At 42.4% G+C, this 14686-nt stretch overlaps 1 protein-coding gene across 3 annotated transcripts in view; it reads right to left on the reverse strand.

Moving 5' to 3' along the window:
- The window catches only part of ROR1 (ROR family WNT receptor 1), a 420372-nt gene that overhangs the window by 18831 nt on the left and 386855 nt on the right, over window positions 1-14686 (reverse strand). For all 3 annotated transcript variants that reach the window (XM_008265125.5, XM_089300521.1, XM_089300522.1), the window contains exon 8: window positions 1954-2165. In XM_008265125.5, coding sequence (XP_008263347.3) covers window positions 1954-2165 — 212 coding nt within the window. The remainder of the gene's footprint in view (window positions 1-1953; window positions 2166-14686) is intronic.

The following is a 14686-nucleotide window of genomic DNA, read 5'->3' on the forward strand; positions in this document are numbered from 1 at the left end:
GACTTGAACTGCAACCTCCACCCATCTTCAGAATCATTATGTGAACTCTACCATCTTCTGGGTCTGTGGGTTTTTTAAATTTGTTTATTTATTTCAAAGGCAGAGTTACAGAGAGAGAGAGAGAGAGAGAGAGAGAGAGAGCTCCCATTCCCTGGTCCACTCCAAAATGGCTGAAATGGCTGGGGCTGGACAAGGCCGAAGCCAGGGGCCTGGAACCCCATCCAGGTCTCCCATGTGGGTGGCAGAGGCCTAAGTTCTTGGGCCATCTTCCCTGGCCTCCCCAGGGACGTTAGCAGGGAGGTAGGTCAGAAGAAATTATCCAGGACTCCAACTTGCACTCATATGGGATGCCCACATCACAGGCAGCAGCTTAACCCACTACATCACAAGGCCAGCCCCTGAGAGGTTTTTGATGGTAAAAATTCATGCTTAAAGAGAACAATGGCTTGCTTCACTATTTGAAAATGAATTTTTAGCATTTTAGGCATCACAAATCCTCACTAACAATATGAATTAAAGTAACTAAAATGTTTGCAAGACTTATTAAAAAATCAAAACAGCAAAGCAAAATAAAATGAGGGCTATGTGTCAGTCTATGTATGCTACTACATTTATTAGGGTAGAGGATTAGTTAATGTAGACGTAAAAACATTTTTCCCCCAAATTTTATTCAAAGTGGTGCATCTCCTTTTTGTGAGGATTAAAAGAATAAGAGATGGCCAGTACCCCATAGAGAAGATAAATATGCGTTCAGTGAATGAATATTCCACTGGAATTGGAACAAGAAAAGACAAGATTCTAGATATAAGAATCCTAAGTTATTTAAACAAAATCTGTTTAAATCTGTTATGCTGAGAGGCCTGGCTGTGGGCTTTCCTGAGAGAAAGCCCTGCAGTGTTTCAGCTCCAAGTGAGGCGCGGGTGCTCTGTGTAGGGTGAGGGCCTGTGACCCTGGGTTCCTTGCTAGGACCTCCAGCAACCCAAATGTTGAAAGATGTGGAGGAAATGCGGGGAGGAAGTGGGTGATTAAGCAGAGGGGAAAGGCTGAAGTTGTTTATCCCGCAAAAAGCACCCACAGGTTGCTGGGCGGACAATGCTTCTCCAAAAATGCTTAAACCGAAGAGAAAGGGGTCTAAGTTAGGCCTTAAAAGGATTTTGTTGTTGTTGTTGTTGTTGTAGAAACAAATAATGTAAAACTGTCTTAATCATGTCTAAGTATGCAGTGGAGCAGTTTTAACTAGATGTACCTTGCTGGGCAATACAAAAGACTGACAGTTAAGTTTGTGAATGAATGTTGGCTCTCCCTTTCTTGCAGTGTGGTTGGAAGAGGATAGAATTTTTTTATTTATTTGAAAGGTAGAGTGAAAGGAGATTTTCCATCCGTGGACTCACTCCCCAGATGACTACAACAACAGGGCAGGGCCAGGCCAAAGCCAAGAGTCATGAACTCCATCTGAGTCTCCCACACAGGTGGCAGGAACCCAGGTACATGGGGGCCATCTTCCATTGCTTTCCCTGGGGGCATTAGCAGGAAGCTGAATTGGAAGTGGAGCAGCCAAGACTCCAACTGGTGCTCAGATATGGATGCCAGTGTTGCAAGCAGTGGTTTAACCCACTGCACTACCACACTGGCCCCTGGAATTTCCTTCTTTGGAGTTTTGAACAATAACCTCACAGTCTGAGTCCTGTGGGTTGGCTGGGATGGTCTCCTACAGATTCCTGTTGGCCCTGCAACTCTAAGGGAAGGCAGTGATGTGGCTGGTCCACCACTGTTGAGCACATACTGAGGGAGGTAAGTTCAAAGCACCTTGGGCAAAGTTGGGCTGAAAATAAACTGCAGCACTTATAAAATTCTGATTCCGTATTATTTCATTTCTAGGCTTGGGAAGGTCATAGTGTTTTGCTTTCACCTGAAGCCCAGGGAATATATGCAGCTCTGTACTGCTAACTTTACCTTGGGTTTATAAGCATTCAGCATTGACATCTCCACATTTTGACCTCTGACGTGTTTTGGTTGCCTTTGGACTGGTGGTGACGATGACTTCTGGTTATTGCGGCAGACACAAATGAAAAAGAAGAGTAAGGCAATGGCCAGGGGGATGGTAACACTTGGCACCAGTATGTACAGGATTTCCATTTTATTCTTCTCTTTGGAGTCCTTTGAATCTGGATGGAGAAACAAGAAAGAGCAAGAGTTCCACTCATTAAAATACCATGTATAATATTACACTGCACAGTTTAAAATGAACTTCTCTTCTTCTATACACAAAAATCCACTGCAAGAAAAAAAAGAATCCAATGCTTATTACAATTTGCTTCTATCAAACTTTCAATGTAATTTATTGAAGTTTAAAAGTTTAAAGTTCAAACGTTTAAAAATTTCAGAGGGACATTATAAAGACTTTGTATGTGTGTGGGTCCTCTCGGCTGTTGCCTTACTCTAGCAGCAGACCTGCATTTCTCCAACACCTTCAAAGTTAAACGCCACGTGAACGGACTGTATATATCCAAGAGCCTTAATGCGGATCCCAGGGCTCTTCTTCCATTGGCTGCCAGCCCAGATCCACCGCTGCAACAGGGTGTTCTAGAAATCATGCTCTTGCCTTGAGTGGTTTGGACTTACAGAGCCAGTCCTACATGTTCCAGAATCAACACTGCTTAGGAATCCTGGTCCTACCATCCAAAGAGTCACTGGCCTGGCCACACAGGGGCTGGAAGTCCGGTCTGACGAACTGTGTGACCTGAACTAATCACGTGCAGCTGTAGGCTTCACAGTCTCTCATCTACAAGAGTGAAGTGTCTGTTTCGGAATGGCATCTACGATTTCCTCCAGCACAGCAGCACTCTACAGCTTGACACTCTTTTGAAACCCTAGAATTCTTCTTAAATGGTTTCATATGAACCCAATAATTATAAGTGCTAACACTTTGAAGTGTATTTTTGAAATCTTAGACATCCACTTTCCCATTGCTTGGCAAAGAACATAATATACATAGAAGGACAGGAGGTATACTTTTCCTTTTTATTGCTTGGCATCTGACCATTAAAACCAAATACTTAGGGCATATATTATTAATGGATTATTTGACTGGTAAAACAAATAAAAGAGTTACGGGATGTGGGGCCAGTGTTTTCTGTGATGCCAACATTGCATCTGAGCGCCTGTTCAGGTCCTAGTTGCTCCACTTCTGAGCCAGCTCCCTGCTAATGTGCCTGGGAAAGCAGAAGATGGCGGCTCAGGTACTTGTGCCCCTGCCACCCACGTGAGGCACCTGAATGGAGTTCACGTTCCTAACCTTGGCTTGGCCCAGCCATAGCTGTTGTGGCCATTTGAGGAGTGAACCGGTAGATGGGAAGATCTTTCTCTGTCTCTCCCCTTCTCTCTACAACTCTGCCATTCAAATAAATAAATAAATCTTTTTAAAAAATTATGGTTTAGTAATTAGAGGGGTGAAATAATGACTTGCCCTGAAAACCAAAATCAGCTAGTTTTTCTTTTCACTTTTTAAAATTGTTATTCATTTGAAAGGATAGAGAGAGAGAGAGAGAGAGAGAGAGAGCTTTCATGTACTGGTTTACTCCCAAAATGTTCACAATAGTGAAATTTGGTCAGGTCGAAGCCAGGAGCCAGAAACTCCAGCCAGCTCTCCCACACAGATATCAGGGAACCAAATGCTTGAGCCATCATCTCTTGACTCTTAGGCAAATTAGTGGGAAGCTGAATAGCAAGCAGACGTGAGACTTGATCCCAGTAATGTGGTGCCCAAATGTTGACTTAACCTACTGCACAATGCCCATCCCAGCTATCTTTCTCTAAGAAAACTTAGGCTGGGGGGCTGGTGCTGTGGTGTAGTGGGAAAAGCTTACAGCGCAGGGTCAAGTTCCGGCTGCTCCACTTCTGATCCAGCTCTCTGCTATGGCCTGGAAAAGCAGTAGAAGATGGCCCAAGTCCTTGGGTCCTGCACCCATGTGAGAGACCTGGAAAAACCTGCAGGCTCCTGGATTCGGATCGATGCAGCTCCGGCCATTGTGGCCATCTGGGGAGTGAACCAGTGGATGGAAGACCTCTCTTTCTGTCTCTGCCTCTGTGTAACTCTGCCTTTCAAATAAATAAATCTTTAAGAAAAAAGAAAATTCAAGCTGTAAAAATTCAGATTGGCACAATATCCGGAGATGATTATTTACTTTGCCAAAGAATGAATCTTGCATCCATGCAATTATCCTTCTACTCTTTTACTAAGTCAATAAACACGTGTTAAGCACTATTCCAAGTCCTGGGGATGTAAAATCGAATATGATGCATGCTCTGCCTTTTTATTTTCTTAAAATTTATTTATTTATATGAAAGTCAGAGCTACACAGACAGAGAAGGAGAGGCAGAGAGAGAAAGAGAGAGGTCTTCCATCGGATGGTTCACTCCCTAGTTGGCCACAAAGGCTGGAGCTGGGCCAATCAGAAGCCAGGAGCCAGGAGTTTCTTCCAGGTCTCCCATGTGGCTGCAGGGGCCCAAGGACTTGGGCCATCTTCTACTGCTTTCTCAGGCCACAGCAGAGAGTTGGATTGGAAATGGAGCAGCTGGATCTCGAAGTGGTGCCCATATGGGATGCCGGCACTACAAGCGGTGGCTTTACCTGCTATGCCACAGTGCTGGCCCCTTCTCTGCCCTTAAGAAGCTCATGGTTGGTATGGAAAGAGAAAATATAATTACAGTATGTTACAAATGCTTCAATGGAAGTATGAACTGGATGATGAAAGACCCACAAAGTTCTCTGAAATAGTGAGCTTCCCTTGTACATGTAACCGAGAATATCCTTGAATATCCTTTACATAGTTTTGACTTGTCCACGCCTTCTTTGAGACTTCTGTTCAAGTGAGAAATAGCAGTGACTCAGCACATTTTTCAATCTTACATAAACAGACTCTGCATGAGATGTTGGAAAGGAGCAGTACTGGCTGGGTGTTGGGATTCTGCTCCACGGGTTAGCCCCTCAGGAGAGTTTGGGGAAGAGTTAAACATGGTGATTGAAGATAATAAAAACACTACATTTGATACTTATTGAATGTTTTCTACTGGTCAAAACCACGTAAACTATTACTGTTCCCATGGACCAGGTACTCTTCATGAACTCATTTTAGTCTCCCAACCAATTCTGTGTTATAGGTGACATCATTATCTGTTTTTATGGGTAAGGAAGCAGAAAGAACAGTGAGGTGAGGTAACTGCCTGTGGACATGCAGCTAGTAAGTCAAAAGCTGGGATTTTTCATGCTGCCCATTCTAGCTACTAAACAACACTGCCAGTAATTTGAGACTCGCTGTTTTCTGCATTTGTTTTCTCAAGGTTCCTCTTAACACTGAACAGGCATGCTGCTTATGTATGCAGTACTTTGACAGGTAAATCCATCCTCCAGGCTTTGCTGGAGGGCACTGTGATCACTGGTAGGCAGGCACTGTCTGCATAGATGTACACATAGTCAACATGTGCATAGATAGGAAGGAAGGAATCACGGAGTGGTAGCCTGTGTGTGTGAATGCAAATATGCATATTTATCTATAGTTGGCCCTCCAGATCCATGGGTTCTGCACCTGTGGATTCAATCAACCACAGCTAGAAACTATCTGAAAAAAACCTTTACTATTATTTATCTGAGATGAAGGTGGAGAGACAGAGTGAGAGTGCACAAGGGCTTCCTCAATCACTTGTTCACTACCCCGGTGCACACAATGGCAAGGACTGGAGCCAGGAGCCTGGGGCACAATGCAGGTCTCCTATGTGGGTGGCAGGAACACACTTACTTGGGCCATCATCACTGTCTACTGTGGTCTGCCTTGGAAGGAGGCGGGAGTCAGAAGGTGGAGATGGGCCCACTATGCAGAAGAGTGCATTGTAATCAGAAGCCTCTGAATGCTCCCTTTGTCACTCTCCAGGTGACCTTCAGTAGACAACCTTAGAAAGCTCATCTGGAAAAGCGGAATAATACCTACTTCATAGAATCGTTGTAAGAAGTGGAGAGTATCTATTTTAGTTCCTGTTACAATTCACTCACTCAACGTTTACCTTTAGAGTAGAAGAGGATTCAGGGATCAAAGTTTTGGGCTGGAAATTCTAAATGACCTTAAGCAAGAAACAACCTCTCTGATCTCCATTTTCTCATTTATTCAGCTGGGCTAAACCCTGCTCTACCAATCTGATTCAGTTCATATGATAATCAAATAATATTCATGAAAGAACCTTGGAAAATTGAAAATTACCATGCTGTTGTTGGATGCGGGGATTATTATTAACATTATAAAACATTTTCAAGTTTCATAGTACCCTAGGGGGTAAAAATCTGTGTTGTTATTCTTGGATTTTCAGTGAAATCATAATGAGCGTTAATGATCACAAAAGCAATGAGGCTAATTTAGTACTAATGTAACACAAGTCATTTTCCAGTCTAGATTTTAGCAACAAGAGAGAGTAGGGTCTCACCTGTCTGGCACATAAAGGACTCTATTCTGTATTCATTCCCTATCAGGCTGTTCGGGAAGGCCTTTCAAACCCCCTTGTAGGTCTGCAGGAGAACAAACTTCAAGAAGCTAAATCCTTTAAACACAATCAAACTTGGCTCCTTCTGATTACACAGAGGATATGCAAACGAGCACAAGGGGTGCAGTGTCTCCTTGCCAAGTGCAATAATCAAGCAGAACAATATGTGGTCATGTTGGAAGTGACAGAAAACAAATTCAGGCCCATTGTAAGTCTATGATAAAGCAGGCTTCCTTCCCCACACAGCTCTCCATTTAGCAAGCAGGAGATTCAATATCTGGTTAAAAAAACACTTACATAAAAATAGTCCATAGAACAATTAGCGTTGCTAATAACAAATTTAAAACTGGCATCTATCCAGTCTCTTTTAAATGTCCTACATTTTTATTTCTATTTTTAACCTGACACTTTGGTTTATCTTGATTTTACACATTGGGATGTGAAGACTAAGAAAGCACAAATAATTTGCCAAAGCCAGAAAGTAGTAGAGTCTAGGTTGGGACCCAAGCTTGTCCATCTTTAATGTGTCTATCCTTCTACAATTACACTTGTGTTACTAATAAAAATGACCCTAAAATATTACACAGAAGTATTTTTTCAATATTCTCCTTAACAGTCCAAGGTTCTCTTTCAATGAGGCTAAAGTTTAGTCAAGATCAGACTATCTTAAAAAAAAAATCTCGGAACAATGGGCATTGTTCTTGGTGTTCACTTGAAAGAGTAATGGGAAACTCTGATGCATTGCAGAGAAAATTGCTGAAAATTAGAATAGTGAAGATTTTTAATACTTTGTATTAACTGTTTAGAAGTTAAAATGCATGGCACTGGCACTGTGGTATACCTAATAAAGCCACCGCCTGCTGTGCTGGCATCTCATGTGGACGCAGGTTCCAGTCCCAGCTGCTCCACTTCCAATCCAGCTCTCTGCTGTGGCCTGATAAAGCAGTGGAAGATGACCCAGGTCCTTGGGTTCCTGCACTCACATGGGAGACCCAGAAAAAGCTCCTGGCTCTTAGCGCCATCTGTGAGTGAACCAGCAGACAGAAGACCTCTCTCTCCCTCCCCCTTTCTGTAACTCTGCCTTTCAAATAAAATACATAAATCTTTTTTTTAAAAAAAAGAAGTTAAATGCACACATTAGTTACATCAAGCTAAATATTTGGGATTTTTGAACCAACAATTTAGTCTGGATCACATAATTAATTTCCTTTTAAAAATCAACAATTTGGTATCACAGTTCACATCTGACATTCCTATCTTATTTTTACAATGACATTCAATACTTTGATTAGCAATTAAATATAATGGAGAAAATACTCCTTTCTTATCCTGGGGCTTAAAGCAAGGTAAACGTCATTTCTTACTCAGAAGGTTCTTGTATAAAGTGAAACATCATCTGGGATATTAGTTTGAATTGAAACAAAAACATGCTCTTTTTAAATAAGGCAAAGATAGGAAGAAATCTTACAGAATCTTCAAGTTCAAAGGAACTGACAATAGTCCAAAGTATGATCTTGTCTAAAAAAATTCAGAACCATAGAAAGTGAACAGGAATCACAAGCATTTATAATTTGAAAGCTATAAAACATGTTGGTGTGTAGCAGATAGGGGCCTGTATGCTGATATTTAAGCTATGCCTGGAAGCCAACGAGGAAAAGGTGGTAATTAGGCTCTCCGAAGGCATGCTGGGCTCAGGTATTCCCTCTCTCCACTTGATGATGGAAACATTAAGTAGATGATCTATTGCTTTATGTATTCTCAAATGAATTCTTCAGAGAACATGAAATAGGACTTACATAGTGATTACATTTTTTTCTCTGCAGAATTTGGTTTAACTATCATGAGTGAGGGAGCAGTAACTCATTGGTGAGCACTTGAGAGAACTTATCCTCACTGGAATCCACATCCATTCACTTCAAGTTTTATAAACTCGTAGGGCCTCAGTTTCCCCTTCTATAAAAGGAAAGAGTTTGGCTAGCCTTTTTTTTAATCCTTAAAAATTAACTTTTAAATTATAGAAGTATAACATAAAATTTATCATCTTATCCCTTTTTAATTGTACAGTTCAGTAAAGTTAAGCAACTTGCATGTGCAACCAATCTTTAAAATTTTTTCATCTGGCAAAACTGAAGCTCACCTTGAATAAGTCCCATCATCTGCAGCCCCTCTCTCCCACTAGCAACCATCAATTACTTTCCATCTCTGAATTTTACTACTGTAGATTCTTCTTGTAAGTGGGATCATACAGTATACATCTGTGATTGACTGCTTTCTCTTAGCCCTGCTATGCTAAGTCCTCAAGCTTCATCATGCTGCATCAAGTGATAGGATTTCCTTCCTTTATAAGACTGAATGATTCATTGTATGCAGGGGGCACTTCAAAAAACTGGTGGAAAATAGAATTAAAACACAAGTTTATTTTAGTACAGAAGTTTTCAAAACTCATGTATACTTTTTTCCTAATATGGATTCTTCACGAACTTTCTGAAGAAAACTCAATTTTTTTTTTTTTTTAATTTTTTATTTTACTAAGGGGCAGGCATTGTGGTGCTGTGGGTAAAGCTGCCTGCAGTGATGGCATCCCATATAGATGCTGGTTTGAGTCCTGGCTGCTCCAGTCTGATCTAGTTCCCTGCTAATGGCCTGGGAAAAGCAGCAGAAGATGACCTAAGGTCTTGGGCCCCTGCCATCCACATGGGAGACCTGGAAGAAGCTCCTGGTTCCTGGCTTCTGCCTGGCCTAGCGCCAGCCACTGTGGCCATCTGGGGAGTGAATTAGCAAATGGAAGATCTCTTTCTCTCTCTCTCCCCCACTCTCTCTTCAGCTCTGACTTTCAAATAAATAAATAAATAAATACATTTTTCCACCAAAATAACCACCTTTTAATTGCATTTTTCCATGAATGTATTGAAGTAGTCTTGAATATACTATTATTCATTCATCCATTGATGGGTATCTGGATTACTTTCACTTTGTGGCTACAGCAAAAAATGCTGCAATGAACATGGGTGTGTAAATATCTTTTTGAGATACTGCTTTCAAATCTTTTAGATAAATACCCAGAAGTGGGATTTCTGGACCATATGGCAATTCTATCTTCTATTTAAAAGCTTTCATAACAGATGTACCATTTTATAGTCCCACCAACAGTGCACAATGATTCCAATATCTCCATGTCTTCACTAGTACTTTTTTTTTTTCCTTTTTTCCTTTTTCTTTTCTTTTCTTTGATAGTGGCCATTCTCATGGGTGTGAGATGGTATCTCACTGGGGTTTGGATTTGCATTTCTCAAATCATTAGTGACACTAATCATCTTTTCATATGCTCATTAGCTATTTGTATGTCTTCTTTGGAGAAACGTCTATTCAGGTCCTTTGCTCACTTTTAATTATTTTTATTTATCTTTAAGATTTTATTTGAATGACAGAGACAGAGACAGAAAGGAAAGCTCTTCCTGGTTCATTCCCCAGGAGCCAGGAACTCACTCAAGGTCTCCTACACGGATGACTCCAATGCTTGAGCCATTACCTGCTATCTCCCAGAGTGTGCATTGGCTGGAAACAGAGCCAGGACTTGGATTCAGTTACTCTGAAATGGGATGTGGGCATCCCCAGCAGTGTCTCAACCTTGCTTGACCTTGCCCGCTTTTCCACTGGACTAGTATTTAACTGCCAAAATTCAATACAGTGTAAAAATTAAGTCTGTTTGGTGTTCGATAGGATTACTTCAGAGTGATAGGTAAGGCACATTTAAAACCTCAGCCAAATGTCTCATCAAGTGGCTCCTGATATCCATGTGGACAAAATGGAGGGCTGGATGATAATACCACTGGGTGGATTTGTAATTCACCATATGTCTTTCCCTAACAGTGTTAATCAGCAAATCAACGTCAACTTATAGAGGGCTATGCTTGAGGGAACCTGCCTATTCAACATTAACATTAAAATATCAAATTATAGAAGGTTCACATCTAGGAAAGATGCCTGTTTAACTTTAGAATTAAAATTTTACATGTTCATGCACCACAGATTAAAATAATGAACCCAAACTGGCAACTAAAATTTTAGAAAAGCTTCCAGTTAGGAGAAAAAACCTTGCTTATAAAATAAATGATTAGACAAATTCAAATAACTGTTGATGTAATTAAGCCAAACAACCTCAAAAGACTACCAATAAATTTTAGTGGAGGCTTGAAGGCTCAGTTGCATCCAACAAATGAATAATAAAATCTTCTGAAAATTCCATATATGGCACTTACAGCAACATAATTGCCTTCATTGAGAAACTAGGTAATGGTCAAAAACAGCAGTAGGCTTGTTCTGCTTAAAAACAAACAAACAAACAAACAAACACTGAAAAGTGAGGCTGGTGCTGTGGTGCAGTGGGTTAAGCCGCCGCCTGCAGTGCTGGCATTCCACATAGGCACTGGTTTGAGTCCTAGCTGCTCCATTTCCAATACAGCTCCCAGCTAGTGCACCTGGGAAAGCAGAGCTTGGGCCCCTGCACCTAGGTGTGAGACCTGGATGGAGCTCCTGGCTCCTGGCTCCTGGCTTCAGGCTGGCCCAGCCCTGGCTGTTGCACCATTTGGGGAGTCAACCAGTAGATGGGGGATCTCTCTTTTTCTCTTTCTCTCTCTCTGTCTCTTCCTCTCTCTTTGTAATGCTTTCAAATAAATAAATCTTTAAAAAACAAACAAACACGGAAAAGCATCTTCTCTGCCAAGAGTCACATTTTTAAGAAAGATTCTGAAAGAGCAAGAAATATCTAACAGAAGCGGATGAGTAAGGAAAAATAGGAGGAGCTTTGTGCTTTTAGACCAAAGAGAAAAATCAAATGAAAGATGCAACAGGCGTCTTCAAAGATGGTTGACAAATTGCAACACAGGTTAAAAATGGAATCTAGTCTATAGGTGTGCTCCACAGGTTAAAAACGGAATCTAGTCTATAGGTGTGCTCCTTATCAGAGTTTTTTTTTTTTTTTTTATCTGAATTAGTGGCCATCATTTAAAAAAATCAGATTTCACATTTAAGTTTTGATTTCTATCTTAAAAAGGCAGCATGTTTGAGTCCTGCGAGCCACCCCATAGCCACTAGGAAATGGAACATTTCCCCTATCTCTGGAGATGCCTGGTGATGTTCAGGCAGAGATCAGATATTTTCTATGGCTCCTCCCAAGGTTGTCTGGTTTCATAAACTGAGTTAGTGTGACTTAGGCCCCTACTGCACTTCTGCCTGTCCCAAAGCAATGTAAAGGTAGTGACGGTATTTATCCTCCTTGTTCTCAGCCCCGCAGACCCAGTCTTGGCCCTTTTCTGTCCAAGTCCATGCTGAAGCTGGTCTTTATGGATATTATCAATGAGCACTCTTGGGCTCTGGCTTCCGGTTAGGTTTAGCCAGTGAGAGTCACGGGAGAGGAGACGGAGGGCAGGAAGAGGGCACAGTTGACATATTTGTTCCCCTGGCTTCCTCCTTGCTGGGCTGCTGGGGGTTGGCAGCATCACTCTATCAAATGCTGTCACAGCAGGCCCTCCACTATGCTCTCCCGGGTGTGGGACTAGGTCTAGGAAAGTACTATTTCCCATACGTGGTGACTCTGGGCCCTCTTCTTCTTATTGGTTCCCATTCATTTTCCCCCCATACCTTTATAAATAATTTTTCAATAAAATTTCCCTTAGTCTGCTTGCTTGTGCCATTTGTTTCATGTAGAACCTTGATGGATACAGAGACTGAAACAAAGCCAATAGTTTTGTACACCAGTTGGTTAAGATGGAACAGGGCACCTCCTGGGTGGTGGGCCTGAAGCGTATCACCAGAGCAGCTTACACACTGGGACACAACACTTGTGCATACATATTGGGACAAATAATAGTAAAAATCTTTGAGAGAAAACTATTTTCTGGTTAAAAATGTTTAAAGAACATGACTTAGCTATAAGTTTTGGGTCACTATTGTTCTTTACTTTGGTGAAAATGTGTAAAGACTGGAATCTAAAATACATCTTGGAAATCTCCGAAGCACAAAAATAACTTTCTGCAAGCGTCAAACTGTACAAAGCAGTCCTCTATTCCCTCCTCCCTTGCCCCTCCCCATCGTCCAATTCTCTGTAATGTTCAATTTTGGTTTGAAGAAATGGCTGAAAGACAAATTGCCTTACAACAGGTCTTCTATGAAATATGGGAGAAGGCTGCTGACAGAGTGAGTTAAAAACTGCAGTGTTCGCAATCTGGAAAACATCTGCCTTGCCCCGAACTGTAAACCACCACGCTGGAGAAAATGGTTTGTGACAAAGCAGAACCCAGGGTGGGTGTCTGCAGGGTTACGGGACAAGTCAAGGCTATTCAGGCATAGAACTGGGCACCGTGCCCTTTGGCAAACTGTTACAAGCCCAAGTCTTAAAAGGAAATACAAAAGCAATAGGCCAGGTATGAAAACTCCAAATGGAGCCAAATGGTTCACTACTTTTCGTGTTAATGGGCACTCTTCAGTGAAGCTGATTTAGGAATAAAAGCAATACTGCCGCTTGCTCGTTCTGGTTGTTTGGTAGAGGGAGAAACCTGTTGCAGGAGAAACAGACATCCTGGCATGGCTAGCGAAGAAGTACAGTCTCAAGATTTTATCCAGTAAAATAAAGGGCCAAGGTTTGACTATGAAAACACCAGTGTAAAAGGGTTCTGCCTCCGCCTACAAACTGAGAAAGAAACAAATAAGGGCTCTCAATTGGCAGGGGAGGGAGAAAGAACATAAGTCATGAGGTGGAGGATAGCCAAAGCAAAATGGCCAGATCATCACACAAGGAGCTCCAGAGAGATTTCCCACAGTGCCAGCCCCTGAGCAAATCCTAAGGGCTACAGTGAAATGGTGACCCTGGGAGGTGTGACTAGATGACAATTGGAAAGAACATAGGCAAAATGTTTCCTTTCAATTGAGTTTCCCTCCAACCCAAGGTGGACTTGAGGAGGCCACAGTGATGAGAGGAGAAAAAGCATAGTTTCTGAAGCTGTGCACGGGATCTCTGAGAAGATGGCTGACTGTGAGCACTGGAGACCAGGGCTCCGGGAAAGCAAGAGAAATGAGACATAATGGGCAGAGGCAAACACCATGAGAAGCAGGTGGAGCTGATGGAAGAAGTGGTCCAGGCAGGGCTGAATCTAGGCGGAGCCCCCTGGGGTCTCAGAACAAAAGTCCTTGTGGCTGGGGGCTCCATTCCTGGATGCCTTGTCCTCTGAGGAAGAAAAATCAACGCACAGCATGTCAGAGACACAAAGAATTTGTCATGATCAAAGGGGGAGGAAAAATTACAAAGAAATCATTATTCCTCTGCAATAGCCTAGAATTTGTTCTTTAAATAACTGTGGCGTGGCAGAGAAGCACCTAGACCTGGAGTTCCATGGACTTGGCTTGAGTCTTGGCTTTAGTAAAACAGCACTACCTCTGCTCTGCCATTGGAACAACAGAGATGATACTTGTATCTGTGGTGATTGTGAGGATGACATTAATTAATTCAACACATTTTATTAAGTATCAGCCAAGTCTTAGGCCAGACGGTAGTGAAGAGAACTCAGCAGCAGCCATCATGAAAACACAAACTGATCGTAGACCTACATGTTGGGCGATCTATGATGGCACCTCATGTGATTCATGTTTTCATCAGACTCTGTCACTAGATTGTAAGGCATGTGAGGGCATGTTGTGCTCTGCTTTCTTCAGAGACCAAATGTGGGGAGCAACCGGACTAGACTAAGTTACTGGAATTAAGACTTATTCTATGCATCTGCTCTCCCACAATATGGCGCTGGGAGAGAAGTAAACAGCTTCCGCACAGCTGCCTCCAGTTCAACCAATTAACTGTAGGACTTGCTCCTGATTGGAGAGCAGCGTACTCGGCGTGTGGGCAGCCGAGTTGGGATTGGCGGAGGAGGACTATAAAGGAGGAGAGAGACGGCATGCACCAGGAACATCTATGGGGAACATCTAAGGGAACCCGTGCAGCCCCCGAGAGAACCGGCCGGCGGTGTGCCGCTCCCCTGCGGAAGTGGGGAATGCGGCCAGGGGGAACTGCCCTTCCACGGAGGTGGAAGGGATAGTAGCCAACCCGGGAAGAACCAGCAGCAAACCCGGGGAGGGCCGAGCAGACGAAAGAACAGCGCAGGGTCTTGTG

This window comes from Oryctolagus cuniculus, chromosome 7, assembly GCF_051225735.1.
Source record: "Oryctolagus cuniculus isolate XC-2025 breed Fujian yellow rabbit chromosome 7, ASM5122573v1, whole genome shotgun sequence".
Taxonomy (NCBI): domain Eukaryota; kingdom Metazoa; phylum Chordata; class Mammalia; order Lagomorpha; family Leporidae; genus Oryctolagus; species Oryctolagus cuniculus.